The sequence below is a fragment of the Sphaeramia orbicularis genome, unplaced genomic scaffold (genome assembly GCF_902148855.1).
Source record: "Sphaeramia orbicularis unplaced genomic scaffold, fSphaOr1.1, whole genome shotgun sequence".
In the NCBI taxonomy this organism is placed as follows: domain Eukaryota; kingdom Metazoa; phylum Chordata; class Actinopteri; order Kurtiformes; family Apogonidae; genus Sphaeramia; species Sphaeramia orbicularis.
Window position 1 is genome coordinate 94,890 of NW_021941623.1, and position 14,904 is coordinate 109,793.

Consider the following 14,904-nt stretch of genomic DNA (forward strand, 5'->3'; position numbering starts at 1 on the left):
TATCACCAGACTCTTGCCGATACACAGCCCTAACTAAGATATGCTGATCTTAGTGGTTTGCGATGTTTTCAGCCAAAAAGACAAAAGAACATTTGGATTTACATCAGATTTACATTTGGACCAAACGGAGCCAAAGTGGGCGGATGAGTTTTACTGACATGGAACCAGGTGACGGTGGGCTCGCCGTCGGCCATCTTGTTGGCGTTCTGCAGGTCGGGGCAGTCCACTTTAGCTCCCTGCTGAAGGGGGATCATGACCGGAGTGGCTGCCATAGCAACGGCAGGTAAACAGCTGTTGCCAGGGACCACGTCGTCTCGCCGCAGCACCTTCAGACGCATGGCGATCTTCGAACACGAAGACAAATTACTGGAAAAAAAAAACAAAACAGAACTGATGTCAGATCCACCTTCCATCACATACATGTTCTATACCAGCGCTGTCAAACTCATTTAGGTTCAGGTTCCACATTCAGCCCACTTCCAAATGTCCTCTCTCTTCAGGCTTGAACTGTGACAGAATGGATGAATGTACAGACCGAATTTTGTTTTTGCATGGACTCTTATGGTCAAGATGCAACAATGTACTGCAAAAAGACCACATTTACATGAAAAGTGGTGCTGTGAGGCAATGAATAAAATGGATCAGTTTCAATTTTTCACAAAAATACTCTTTATTTGAGCACCCAAATGACCATGTGGACAGTTAATGAACATTTTGAAATTTTTACCATGTCTTCATATATGTTTCAAGATGTTGCGCACAAAATTTTAGCTTTGGGACAGAACTGGTTCTATTTTTAATATTTCTTTTACTGCATGACTAGATTTTCTTCATTGTATCCAAACGTAGGTGTAAATGGCATTTTGAACAGTAGAATGGCATTGATTATTGCACCAGTTCTGATAGTACTGCAGATATTTGAACTAGGCTGTGGAACTGCATGAGGGTTCAGATAGAAGAATTCTAGATTTCCCAGAACTGGCTCAGGTTGATGCCTGCAGTTAGTGTAGTTGACTTCTGGGAAATTGGATGGAGCTGGTCAGCTGACCCAGTTTCACCAGGGTCAACGACAGAAATGGAGCTCAGATTTCCCAGAATGTTTATGATGCTGTCCAGCCTAATTTTGGGAATTCTGTTCATAATCCTGAACAAACGTATTCATCATGGAGGAAAAATATGTTGTTGGATTGAGTTTAAAGGATGAATGTCACAGAAAGATTAGGCTGGCCTGCATCATAAAAATTCTGGATGTGTTGGTTTATCTGGTAGGTGAACAAATGTGAATTTTTTCAGAATTTTCTGAGGGGGTCATGTGGGGACCACTGGTTGAAAAGCCATGGAATGACCCTTCATCAGTCAAATATAAATAAATACAGCTTTATTTCAATGAAAAAGGCAGAAGATCAACTGTTAAGTAAAAACTTTCAAAAACACCACATTTAACTACGGTTTTTCTTTATGAGATTATGTTTAATATTAAAACTTATGGTTAAAAACACTATAAAGACAAACTAAGGGTCAGAGTTTCCAGAACCTGTTCCGGGTTCACAGGGGGTGGGTCCGGTCTTTTCTGTTGTTTGTCAACCATATTTTTACTTATGAATGCTAAGATTATAAAAAAAACCTCTAAAGGGAAAATGAAAAGTACCATGACATCTGTGAGTTAGTTTCTGTGTAAATGTCTATGTCAGTACCTGTAACTGTGGAAAAAAACTACAACGACCTACTTTCCCTGAACACAGCGTTCAGGTTCCACATACAGACCAATATGATCTAAAGTGGGTCAGGTCGGTAAAATAAGAACAGAATAACATATAAATATCTATCATTTAGAGTGAAAAAAAAAAAAAGTACATCACGAAAATGTTTACATTGACAAACTATCCTTTAAAAAAATGTGAATAACATGAACAAACTGAAATTTATTCAGAAAAATCTGTGTAATTTGACCAATATTCAGTTTATCATTTCCACATGTACATTATAACATACAGATGTGAGTGGATCTACAAATACATCCAACATTTAATAACAGGCTGAATACTGGTACAATTACACTGATTCATATTGTGTGGGCGTCCAATAACTGAAGAGTTGGCAGTTTGAATCCCGCTCTGTCCTAGTCATGTGCCGTTGTGTCCTTGGGCAAGACCCTTCACCCTCCTTGTCTCCAGTGTCACTGGTGTATGGAAGCATATGAATGTTTGGTGGTGGTGGGAGGGGCCAGTGGCAGCCACGCCTCCATCAGGGTGCCCCAGGGCAGCTGTAGATACAAACGTACTTTAACACCATCAGAGTGAGAATGTGTGAGTGAATGAAGAATGGATCCACTGTTCACACTTTGAATAAATACAATTACTGCACAACCCTACAGCCAACCAAAATATGGAACATCACAAGAATTAAAGCCACAGTGATGAAAAATATTACCAATGAAGATAAGATTATAAGAGGAAGGATAGGTCACAGATGTCAAACACGCGGCCCGGGGCCAAAACCGGCCCACCAAAGGGTCCAATCCAACCCCTGGGATGAATCTATGAAATGTAAAAATGACACTGAAGGTTTTATCAGTCAAGGATGTTCAATCTAAAGTGGGTCAGACCAGTAAAATACAATCATAATAACCTAGAAATAATGAAAAAAAGCTTTCTTTTTGTTTTAGTCAAAAAACTAAAATTACACAAAAATGTTTACATTTACAGACTGGCTTTTCACAAAAAAATATGAACAATCTGAAAAGTCTAAACAAAAGTATGTAGTATTTTAACAATATTCTGCCTGTTATCAAATGTTTTCTGTATTTGTAGATCCACTGTGACCTGTAAGTTGGGATGCACATGTGTAAATGATAAACTAAGGTGTAATATTGTAAAAATTACACTTATTTTTCTAAAGAATTGTCAGGTTGTTCATATTTGTTCATGTTACGTTCAAGTACGGTTCATAGATGTAAACATTTTCATTATGGAATTTTACTTTTTTCACTCAAAAACATAGAGAAAACTTTGAAGTTGATATTATTTCTAAGATCTCATCCTATTATTTACATTTTTTTCTGGTGTGGCCCACTTTATTTCATATTAGGCTGAATGTGGAACTGAACTAAAATGAGTTTGACACCCCTGGGATAGATAATAAATGTAAACATTTTCATGTTTTATTGTTGTCATTATTTCTAGGTTATTCTATTTTTATTTGATTGGTTCTGATCCACTTTAGATCATATTGGTCTGAATGTGGAACCAGAACTAACCTGAGTTTATCATCATTGATTGTTAATATTTTCAGTGTCATTTTGGTATTTCATAAATTCATCCCATGGGCCAGATTGGACCCGTTAGTGGGCTGGTGTTGGCCCACAGGCCTTATGTTTGGCACCCCTGCCTAAAGGTTCACGTCCACATTGTGATGACAAAGAGTTACTGTCACTAAAGTGTACTTTGTAACTTGTAAAGTGCCGTGAGAGAACTTTTCTTATGATCTGGAGCTATATAAACAAAATCTGATTGATTGATTGACTAAACCAACATAACCGGGTCATGGGGCGACGAGGCCGCTGAAGGTTCCCTGTCTAAACCCTGGTGAATGTTGCAGAATCATGTGTGTGAACAGTGAGTTTGTGGTTTTTCACAGATGACGATCAGACAGAGGAAGTGAGACGCAACATCAGACCACACAGGAAGACCGAACCGGATCAGCATGAGCACAGACACGGGATCAGTTTCACCATTAAAGACGATGATGAGCACAGACACACGTTTGTACTGCATCTGTTCTGTTTGTGATGTGGACACGGATGGATTTAGTCCACTCTGACCTTTACACACACTGGGGTAAACCTGGGGGGTAAACCTGGGGGTAAACCTGGGATTAAACCTGGGGTTAAACCTGGGGGTAAACCTGGGATTAAACCTGGGGGTAAACCTGGGGGGTAAACCTGGGGGTAAACCTGGGATTAAACCTGGGGTTAAACCTGGGGGTAAACCTGGGGGTAAACCTGGGGGTAAACCTGGGATTAAACCTGGGGGTAAACCTGGGGTTAAACCTGGGGGTAAACCTGGGGGTAAACCTGGGGGTAAACCTGGGATTAAACCTGGGGTTAAACCTGGGGGTAAACCTGGGGGTAAACCTGGGATTAAACCTGGGGGTAAACCTGGGGTTAAACCTGTGGGTAAACCTGGGGGTAAACCTGTGGGTAAACCTGGGGGGTAAACCTGGGGGTAAACCTGGGGGTAAACCTGGGGTTAAACCTGGGGGTAAACCTGGGATTAAACCTGGGGGTAAACCTGGGGTTAAACCTGTGGGTAAACCTGGGGGTAAACCTGGGATTAAACCTGGGGGTAAACCTGGGGGTAAACCTAGGGGGGTAAACCTGGGATTAAACCTGGGGTTAAACCTGGGGGTAAACCTGGGATTAAACCTGGGGGTAAACCTGGGGTTAAACCTGGGGGTAAACCTGGGGGTAAACCTGGGGGTAAACCTGGGGGGTAAACCTGGGGGTAAACCTGGGGGTAAACCTGGGGTTAAACCTGGGGGTAAACCTGGGGGTAAACCTGGGATTAAACCTGGGGGTAAACCTGGGGTTAAACCTGTGGGTAAACCTGGGGGTAAACCTGGGATTAAACCTGGGGGTAAACCTGGGGGTAAACCTAGGGGGGTAAACCTGGGATTAAACCTGGGGTTAAACCTGGGGGGTAAACCTGGGGGTAAACCTGGGGGGTAAACCTGGGATTAAACCTGGGGTTAAACCTGGGGGGTAAACCTGGGGGTAAACCTGGGGGGTAAACCTGGGATTAAACCTGGGGGTAAACCTGGGGTTAAACCTGTGGGTAAACCTGGGGGTAAACCTGGGATTAAACCTGGGGTTAAACCTGGGGGTAAACCTAGGGGGGTAAACCTGGGATTAAACCTGGGGTTAAACCTGGGGGGTAAACCTGGGGGTAAACCTGGGGGGTAAACCTGGGATTAAACCTGGGGTTAAACCTGGGGGGTAAACCTGGGGGTAAACCTGGGATTAAACCTGGGGGTAAACCTGGGGGTAAACCTAGGCGGTAAACCTGGGGTAAACCTGGGGGTAAACCTGGGATTAAACCTGGGGGTAAACCTGGGGGGTAAACCTGGGGGTAAACCTGGGGGTAAACCCGGGATTAAACCTGGGGGTAAACCTGGGGGGTAAACCTGGGGGGTAAACCTGGGGGTAAACCTGGGGGGTAAACCTGGGGTAAACCTGGGGGTAAACCTGGGGGTAAACCTGGGGGGTAAACCTGGGGGGTAAACCTGGGGGTAAACCTGGGGGGTAAACCTGGGGGTAAACCTGGGGGGTAAACCTGGGGTAAACCTGGGGGTAAACCTGGGGGTAAACCTGGGGGTAAACCTGGGGGGTAAACCTGGGTTAAACCTGGGGGGTAAACCTGGGGGTAAACCTAGGGGGTAAACCTGGGGGGTAAACCTGGGGGTAAACCTGGGGGTAAACCCAGACTCTGATATGCACCTGAACACACTGACTCAGACACTGGTCTCCCACAGTTCAAACCTTACTGCTGTCATTAAAAGTGCTGGAGACTTTCAGGACCAGTGTTTGGTCGTGTGTCAGACCTCAGTCCTATCCTCAGTGTTATGAACCTGTACGTCTGTCTGTCATTACTCACCTGAATCTTTTGAATTACAGTGAACAGTTTCGAAGTGCCATCCACCAGAAAAAAAAAACGTGTTTACATTCAGCTTCGGGAAGGAACTCGGGCATCTTTGGAATTTTTTATTGCGATGTGCGTTGTGGGAAATCCATCAACCCAAACCTATCAACCCACCCACCCATCAACCAACTAACCAACCTACTAAACAACCAACTAGCCAACCTACTAAACAACCAACTAGCCAACCTACCAACAAACTAAAAAAACAACCAATCAACCAACTAACCCACCAATCCACCAAACAAACAAACAATCAACCAACCAACCTGTTGTTTTAGTGTTTGTGTTGTTTTATTATTTGTGTTGTTTCAGTGTTTATGTTGTTTCAGTGTTCAGATTCAGATTCAGTGTTTGTGTTGTTTTGTGTTTGTGTTGTTTTCGTATTTGTGTTGTTTTTGTGTTGTTTTGTGTTTGCGTTGATTTAGTGTTTGTGTTGTTTTCATATTTGTGTTGTTTTGTGTTTGTGTTATTTTGTGAATTTCATTAAGGCTGTGCCCCTGCCGACCTCCTCCCAGTAAATAGACTGATCCCGTGGTCCCTGATGGTCATCAGAGGGTCTGGACCGCGGCCAGCTGACCGCTCACATCCCATCTCACAGATCTGCATTCCTTTAATCCTCAGATCAGATCTGTGGGGACAGCAGAGCCACTTAACTGATTAAGTGTCGAGACGCCAAGACTCTGGAGGATGGAAGAGTCCGAGCGCAGCGGAGCCATTTTATCTGACAAATCTACAGGAGAAGCAGTGGTCTGCAGAGTGGACGGACTGACCAGAGTGGACGGACTGAGCCCAGAGCGGATGGACTGACCAAAGTGGATGGACTGACCAGAGTGGACAGAAGGACCAGAGTGGATGGACTGTCCAGAGTGGATGGACGGACTGTCCAGGTCAGTCCGTCCACAGTCCAATTCCCTCAGTCAAAGTATGGACATGGTACCAGAAAAATGGAGTTAAAGTAGGAAACATCCAACCAGTCCTGGACTAAAACAGGCCCTGGACTAAAACAGGTCCTGGACTAAAACAGGCCCTGGACTAAAACAGGTCCTGGACTAAAACAGTTCTATTACTACCACAAAAGTAACTGTAATCCAAAAGTAACTATGGAAAACTACTGGACTTGTGCTCTGCCAATGTTCCCAAACTGTGAGTTGGACTGGTTCTTCTATCTGGACAATGCTCGTGTCCTCAGCTGGGTCCATAAAGGTGTGGATGACGGACCACCAGATGAAGACCCTGTCAGGTCCAGTCCAACCTCCAGACCTGAACCCACTGTGTAAACTTCTGCAGGAACATGGACGGTCCAGGCCCTGGAACAGCTCTGAGCTCCTGGACCATCTCTGGCAGGAGCTGCAGACAGTGGTCCAACAGCAGTGGAGCACAGAGCAGACAGGTGGAGGCTGTCACTGAACATCAGGGTGATTCCACCAAATATGGATGTGTGACCTTTGACCCAGGTCCAACAGTAGTTTGGGTTGTTTACACATGAATATGAACTGGTTTGATTGACATTATTTGGTCTGAAAACACTGCATCTGTTTGGGTTTGGACCATGTGTCGTCTTCTGCAAATACATGCTTGAAATAACTATATATTTGGAATTTGGGAGAAATGTTGTCGGTAGTACAGACCTACAAATGGAAGAATCAGACAAACGGATCATTTTACAGTAGAGCCCGACAGATATGGGATTTTTGGGGCCAATGCCGATACCGATACTGGGGGCTAAAAAAAGCCAAAATCCAATAAATCGGCCAATATATGAAATAAGAACACTGATGCACACAGGATATAATGATCTTATATCAGATAATTGTGGACAGGTGGATAAACAGTTGCATAAATCTTTGTTTATCTCACAAAGATAATTGACACAACTTTCAAATGCAAACTATGCAATCACAAAAATAATTAGAACAAAAATATGTCGTACCACACAATTCTGTTTTCACTCGCACATTTGGATGTGTCTGCCGCACGGCACTACAACTGCCCATGTGGACTAAGGACTAAACTGAGCATGTGCAGAGTGAATTAGGTGAGTCCTAAGTTGTTCCTGACTGGAGCAATTGTAAGTTACAACTGACCTGTGTTACAACTGTCCCCGGTCTCCCCTACACTAGTAACACCCAGGCCTGCTGGCAGAATGAAATTGTGAGGTAGACAGGAAGTGCACGGACGTGAGTGTGTGTGGGGGGGTGAATACTTCATAAGATGGGGGGGGGGGGGGGGAGGTCCGTGATTTTTGACCTTTGTCTTCTTTGGACTTTAGAAAAAGTCCTGGTCTATGTCTAAAGTCCTGCTTCATTAATAACATTCACTCACTGTTGACTTGGACCCGTTCTGTTCATCATATTACCTTTTCCCTGAACGAAAACTCCACTTACATTCAAGTTTCCATTTAGCAGTAGCTCCCACAGCAGTAACTCCCACAGCAGAAGCTCCCACAGCAGAAGCTCCCACAGCAGTAACTCCCACAGCAGTAACTCCCACAGCATTAATTCCCACAGCGTTAATTCCCACAGCAGTAACTCCCACAGCATTAGCTCCCACAGCATTAACTCCCACAGCAGTAGCTCCCACAGCATTAACTCCCACAGCATTAGCTCCCACAGCAGTAACTCCCACAGCATTAGCTCCCACAGCATTAACTCCCACAGCAGTAGCTCCCACAGCATTAACTCCCACAGCATTGACTCCCACAGCAGTAGCTCCCACAGCAGTAACTCCCACAGCAGTAACTCCCATAGCAGTAGCTCCCACAGCAGAAGCTCCCACAGCAGTAACTCCCACAGCAGTAGCTCCCACAGCAGTAGCTCCCACAGCATTGATTCCCACAGCAGTAACTCCCACAGCATTAGCTCCCACAGCATTAACTTCCACAGCATTAACTCCCACAGCAGTAGCTCCCACAGCATTAACTCCCACAGCATTAGCTCCCACAGCATTAGCTCCCATAGCATTGACTCCCACAGCAGTAGCTCCCACAGCAGTAGCTCCCACAGCATTAGCTCCCACAGCAGTAGCTCCCACAGCAGTAGCTCCCACAGTGCAGCCGTTTTGTCCAATATTATGGTCATTTCAGGCATCAACTCCAACTCCACCCACTTCTAACTTGAACATAGCAGTCATCTGCATCTTAAACTTCAAAAACTGGCCTTAATACCAGTAGGAAATAATTATTTAATATTCAGATTTCATGATAATTATTGGCAACTGATATCGCTAAAGTTTAAGCCCTACTTAATCTTTAGCCTTTAGTGTGAATACAGTGTAAAAGTGGGTAAATGAAGCCTCTGCTGCTCCTTCCAGTTGCTGCTGATTTGCATGTTCTGACGGGTCCCATGTGGTACTGGTGGTACTGGTGGTATTGGTGGTACTGGTGGTATTGGTGATACTAGTGGTATTGGTGGTATTGGTGGTACTGGTGGTATTGGTGGTACTGGTGGTATTGGTGATACTAGTGGTATTGGTGGTACTGGTGGTACTGGTGGTATTGGTGGTACTGGTGGTATTGGTGATACTAGTGGTACTGGTGGTACTGGTGGTATTGGTGGTACTGGTGGTATTGGTGGTACTGGTGGTACTGGTGGTACTGGTGGTATTGGTGGTACTGGTGGTACTGGTGGTATTGGTGATACTGGTGGTACTGGTGGTATTGGTGGTATTGGTGGTACTGGTGGTATTGGTGGTACTGGTGGTATTGGTGATACTGGTGGTACTGGTGGTATTGGTGGTACTGGTGGTATTGGTGGTACTGGTGGTATTGGTGGTATTGGTGGTACTGGTGGTACTGGTGGTATTGGTGGTACTGGTGGTATTGGTGGTATTGGTGGTACTGGTGGTACTGGTGGTATTGGTGGTACTGGTGGTACTGGTGGTATTGGTGGTATTGGTGGTACTGGTGGTATTGGTGGTATTGGTGGTATTGGTGGTACTGATGGTACTGGTGGTATTGGTGGTACTGGTGGTATTGGTGGTATTGGTGGTATTGGTGGTACTGGTGGTACTGGTGGTATTGGTGGTACTGGTGGTACTGGTGGTATTGGTGGTACTGGTGGTATTGGTGGTATTGGTGGTATTGGTGGTACTGGTGGTACTGGTGGTATTGGTGATACTGGTGGTACTGGTGGTATTGGTGATACTGGTGGTACTGGTGGTATTGGTGGTACTGGTGGTATTGGTGGTACTGGTGGTACTGGTGGTATTGGTGGTACTGGTGGTACTGGTGGTATTGGTGGTACTGGTGGTATTGGTGGTATTGGTGGTACTGGTGGTACTGGTGGTATTGGTGATACTGGTGGTACTGGTGGTATTGGTGGTACTGGTGGTATTGGTGGTATTGGTGGTACTGGTGGTACTGGTGGTATTGGTGGTACTGGTGGTATTGGTGGTATTGGTGGTATTGGTGGTATTGGTGGTACTGGTGGTACTGGTGGTATTGGTGGTACTGGTGGTATTGGTGGTACTGGTGGTACTGGTGGTGGTACAGATCCACTTACCGGAGCATGCAGATGTAGTGTCCGGTGTCATTGGCGAGGGCCGGCTGAAGCCACAGTCTCTCTCTGTCTTTACTGATCCGAGAGCTGCAGGACAGAAGGAATCACAACCCACTCAATTAGACCCACATTAGGACAAACTCATGTCCTCAGCCACGCTAATGGAGCCGCTGTTCACCCACTCTGGAAGGGAAATCATTAGGCGGCGCTACATCAGTCAGTTAGTCTAGAAGCAACTCAATTAGACTGAAAGAAAAATCACCACACACACACACACACACTCCACCAACACTGCATTAAAACTTCACATGTCCACCAATCAATAGAGCAGAGCTGCAACCGATCAGTCAATCAGTTAATGGACGAAGGACAGACCTGCATCAGCTCTGAAACCAGCTGGTCCTATTCTGTCTCCAAAGCTCATCTTTAGGTTGTGGACTGTCTGGACTGGACGTCAAAACATTCATGCACAAAATAATCCTCACATTAATCATAAATAACACTGGTCTACAAGCGAAATGCTTCCAGAAGAAAAGCAGTTCAACTTTACCTGCTTTCAGTGACGAAAAAAAGACAAAATCTGTCCAAAGTGATGGTTGGCTCAAGTTATCAAGACACAGTAATAAGTCAAATATTGAAATTCTATAGAACTAATGACAGAACAATTATGAATTAAAGGACATGTATGTGTCTGAGCTGCATGTTCCACTCCAAACATTTCTGTAACGTAGAACATGTTCATCTGTGCTAATGTTTGGATAGAACATGCCCTCTGTGACATATTCTACTCTGTTCCACTTCATAAACCACAGCCAGCACTGATCTAAGTCAGGGATGTCAAACGTGCGTCCCGGGGGCCAAATGCGTCCCACCAAAGGTTCCAGTCCGACACCTGGGGTGAATTTGCAAAGTGCAAAAATTCCACAGTCAAGGCTGTGGAACTCATTTTAATTCAGGTTCCACATACGGCTGGTGTTGGGACGGAGAGGTGTGAGTGGAACGTAGGTGTCGACGGCCACGGGAGGCAGAACGTACGGGACGCAGAAGTAACGGGAGGCGGAACGTATGGGAAGTGGAACGCATGGGAGGTGGAACGTATGGGAGGCAGAACACATGGGCGGCAGAACGTACAGGAGGCAAAACTAACGGGAGGCGGAATGTATGGGAAGTGGAACGCACGGGAGGTGGATCGCCCAGTGCGAGGTCCCGCCCAATGCTGCTTGCAGCTTTAATTTTTTTTTTTTTTTTTTTTTAATCTTATTCTCTTTTCTTCAAAAGAGCAAGAGCAGAAGAAGTCCAAGGAATTTTTTTTTCTCATTTAATTTATGTTTTGTTTTTTTTTTAAACTTTATTTAAATATTAATATACAAACTTTGTCAAACATTTAGCATATAACACCATACATACAATACAAGAGAATACAGATATAAAAACAAAATACAATCCTAAAATCCATATATGCATGAAATACATTTTCAATAATTCATATACAAAAAATAAATAACAAATAAATAAATAAATACATACATACATACATATATACATACATACATAATTTCTCATCTAAAATTTCATCAACTGTCAGAGGAAACATTAAATAACTTATCATAACTATCAAGGAATGTCTTTTTTAAAAATTATTATTATTAACAAGGGTTAATGATTTGTGAAGTGAATTAAATTCAATTAAAAAATGAGGAAAGGTTGGTTTGGAGGCTGAGAATTTTTGTTTATGAACAAAATATTTACCCAATAAAATAAAATAAAAAAATGAACTAAATATTGGAGACATTTGTCCTTATTTTCATAATAACATATAACATCTTTCAGAGAAAAACAGTATGACATGTTAACTTGGGTGAAGATATGAGAACAGAGGTTAGACCAAAATTGTTTTGTGATATTACATTCCAAAAACAAATGGTTTAAAGTTTCATCAGCATGTCCAGAAAAACACAGCAGTTCTCCACATCCTGGAATTTGGAAATTATCATTTCCTTTCCGTCTTCATATGCGTGCGCATCCTACTGACGTCATCTGCACAGGTGACACTAATCAACCTCCTTTAAAAGGCGGAACCATTAGCAGGAGAGCAGGTGAAGTCAACAAGCTGTCACCGTTTGTGCGGCTGTTTGGTGACTTTTACGAAGAGGAGACGCTTCAGAGAAGAGTTCGGTTTGTTTTTAAAAACGATCCTCTGCCGGAAAGCAAAAGAAGAAGCAGAAAAAGACGGAAACCCTAAAGGTTGGTTTATGCTTGTGACATGAACGTGATGTGCGGAAAATAGACACGGGGAGTCGGCATTAGAGTACGGTTACGACTAGAGTTACTGTGCGTTTAAACAAACAAACAAACAAAACTAAAGGTCCGAGTTTGACCGAACAAACCGAACTCCAACCTGCACGAGGAGCCACAGAGGAGGAGGCACGAGCCGCGGATGGAAAGGTAATGAATGAAACACTTGGATAGCGTTTGAATCGACATTAATGTGTGGATAAAGTGTCTTAAACTGACTCCATTTTGACAGGGAGACGCCGTTGAAGTCTTCGCGGTCAAAACGCAGCAGTCGTCGCAGAGTAAGGAGCTGGTTTGGGCTGATTGAGGTGGTGGTTGGGTGGTGGGCTCGCGCTCCGGGTCTCCACACTGGGCCCGTGCGCATGCGTCGGCATAATGATGATGTTTATGAGTCAGTGTTTAAGTCGTTGTTGGTGTCGGAGTTTCAGCTCTAGTGATTTGAGGAGAGTCTTAGGATGTTCATGTTTCTTTTTTTCAGGTAAACACCGACGGGTAAGTGGAGCTTTTTTTTTTAAATTTCTTCCGCTGGTGTTTTGGCCGCCGTGCCATTTCACCTACACATTCATACACATGAAGCTCAGTTTCTTAGATGAGTTGGTCTAGTATATTTACTGGGTTTCCATCATTTAGTCTATATGACTGTGGTTTAATTCTTGGTTTGTCAGTTTTTGTTGAATCTGGTTGTATTGGTGCAGTTTACTGACTGTATTGGGTCAGATTTGTGGAGTTGCTCCTTGTATTGTTAGTTAAACTGAGCTTCATATTTAACTGCACACAAACACATTTACATGGACGCTTTGACAATTGTATTCGCTTTTATTCGATGCCCTTTATTCATGTTCGATGCTTTTTTTTTTTTTTTTTTTTTTTTTTTTTTGGCCGCCATGCCATAACATCTACGCCTTCACATGTTCATTCATAAGATGCTTATGATGATCAGCTTGTTTGTGCATATGGAGTTGGTCTAGTATACACAAACATTTACATGGCTGATTTTACATGTGCATTCGCTCTTATTCAATGCTCTTTAGTCATGTTTATTATGTCCTATGCCTTTTGGCCACTGCACCATCACATCTACACATTCACATGTTCACATTCATAAGATGCATATGATGCTCAGATTGTCTGTGCATATGGAGTTAGTCTAGTACACGCAAACACATTTACATGGCTGATTTTACATGTGTATTTGCTGTTAATTGATGCCCGTTTATTCTGCTGGTTTTATAATGCAGAGTTTGTTCTTAGATGAGGTGGTCTAGTATATTTACTGGGTTTCCATGTTTAATTCCATTTGATGTAGAAAGTCTAATTCTTGGTTTGTCAGTTTGGTTAGAATCAGATGGTACTGATGGAGTCTGTCTGTGATTGTGACTGGAAATTGGCTCCCAGTGTGATGGTGATATGGATGGTTTTGGTTGTCAATGGCAGGACGATTTGTTGCTGTGCTAAATTCTGTGTGGTGGCATTTCAACTCTTACACTGGTGGTGATTTTTCTATCTTTTGAAATGAGCAACACACACTCACACACAGCTCTTTTTTTCAGGTAAACAACAACAGGTATGTGCTGTTTACATTATTTCTTTTGCTGGTTTATTGGCCGCTATGACATCCACACATGTTCACATTCATAAGATGTTTATGAAGCTCAGATTGTTCTTGGATGAGTTGGTCTAGTATATTTACTGGGTTTCTATGTTTTAGCCCATTTGGTTGAAGTTTTTGGAGTTACACCTTATACTTCGTGTTTAAATTGGCTCATATTCAGCTGCCCATACTAACGCTTTTACATGGATGGTTTTTCATGTATTTGTATACTGAATTCATCTTTTTTTTTCAGGTAGACAACAACAGGTGGGTGGTGTTTTTATTATTTCTCCTCCCAGTTTACTGGCCATTGTGCCATGACATCTACACATGTTCACATTCTTAAGACGTTCAGACTGTTGGTCTAGTAAATACACATAAAAAATAAACTATTTCATGTGAGTTGTACACATCAAAAATTTTCTATTTCATGATAGTATTAAACATCAAAAATAAACTGTTTCATAACAGTAGTACACATCAAAAATAAACTGTCCATTTCATGACGGTATTACACACCAAAAACAAACTGTCTATTGTATGACAGTATAATCTGAGATTTCTTTTCTTCAGGTAAATGGGTATGTGGTATTTTTATAATTTCTTCTGTCTTTTTGGCTGCCATGCCATCTACGCATGTTCACATTCATACGATGGCTAGGATGTTCAGTTTGTTCTTAGATGAGTTGGTGTAGTATATTTACTGGGTTTCCATCATTTCATCAATATGATGGTGGTGTCATTAGTTTAACTCTTGGTTTGTCAGTTTGGTTCTGGTTGAATTAGTTTTGTGTAAAGCCTTTCATAATTAAATCTATTTCTGTGA

The 14,904-nt window shown here is 43.1% G+C and overlaps 1 protein-coding gene across 1 annotated transcript in view; it reads right to left on the minus strand.

The window, feature by feature from the left end:
* The window catches only part of LOC115416570 (interleukin-1 receptor accessory protein-like), an 80,199-nt gene that overhangs the window by 9,718 nt on the left and 55,577 nt on the right, over positions 1 to 14,904 (minus strand). Inside the window, exons 4-5 of the mRNA XM_030130383.1 lie at positions 10,196 to 10,279; positions 159 to 366 (exon numbers count right to left, since the gene is read on the minus strand). Coding sequence (XP_029986243.1) covers positions 159 to 366; positions 10,196 to 10,279 — 292 coding nt within the window. The remainder of the gene's footprint in view (positions 1 to 158; positions 367 to 10,195; positions 10,280 to 14,904) is intronic.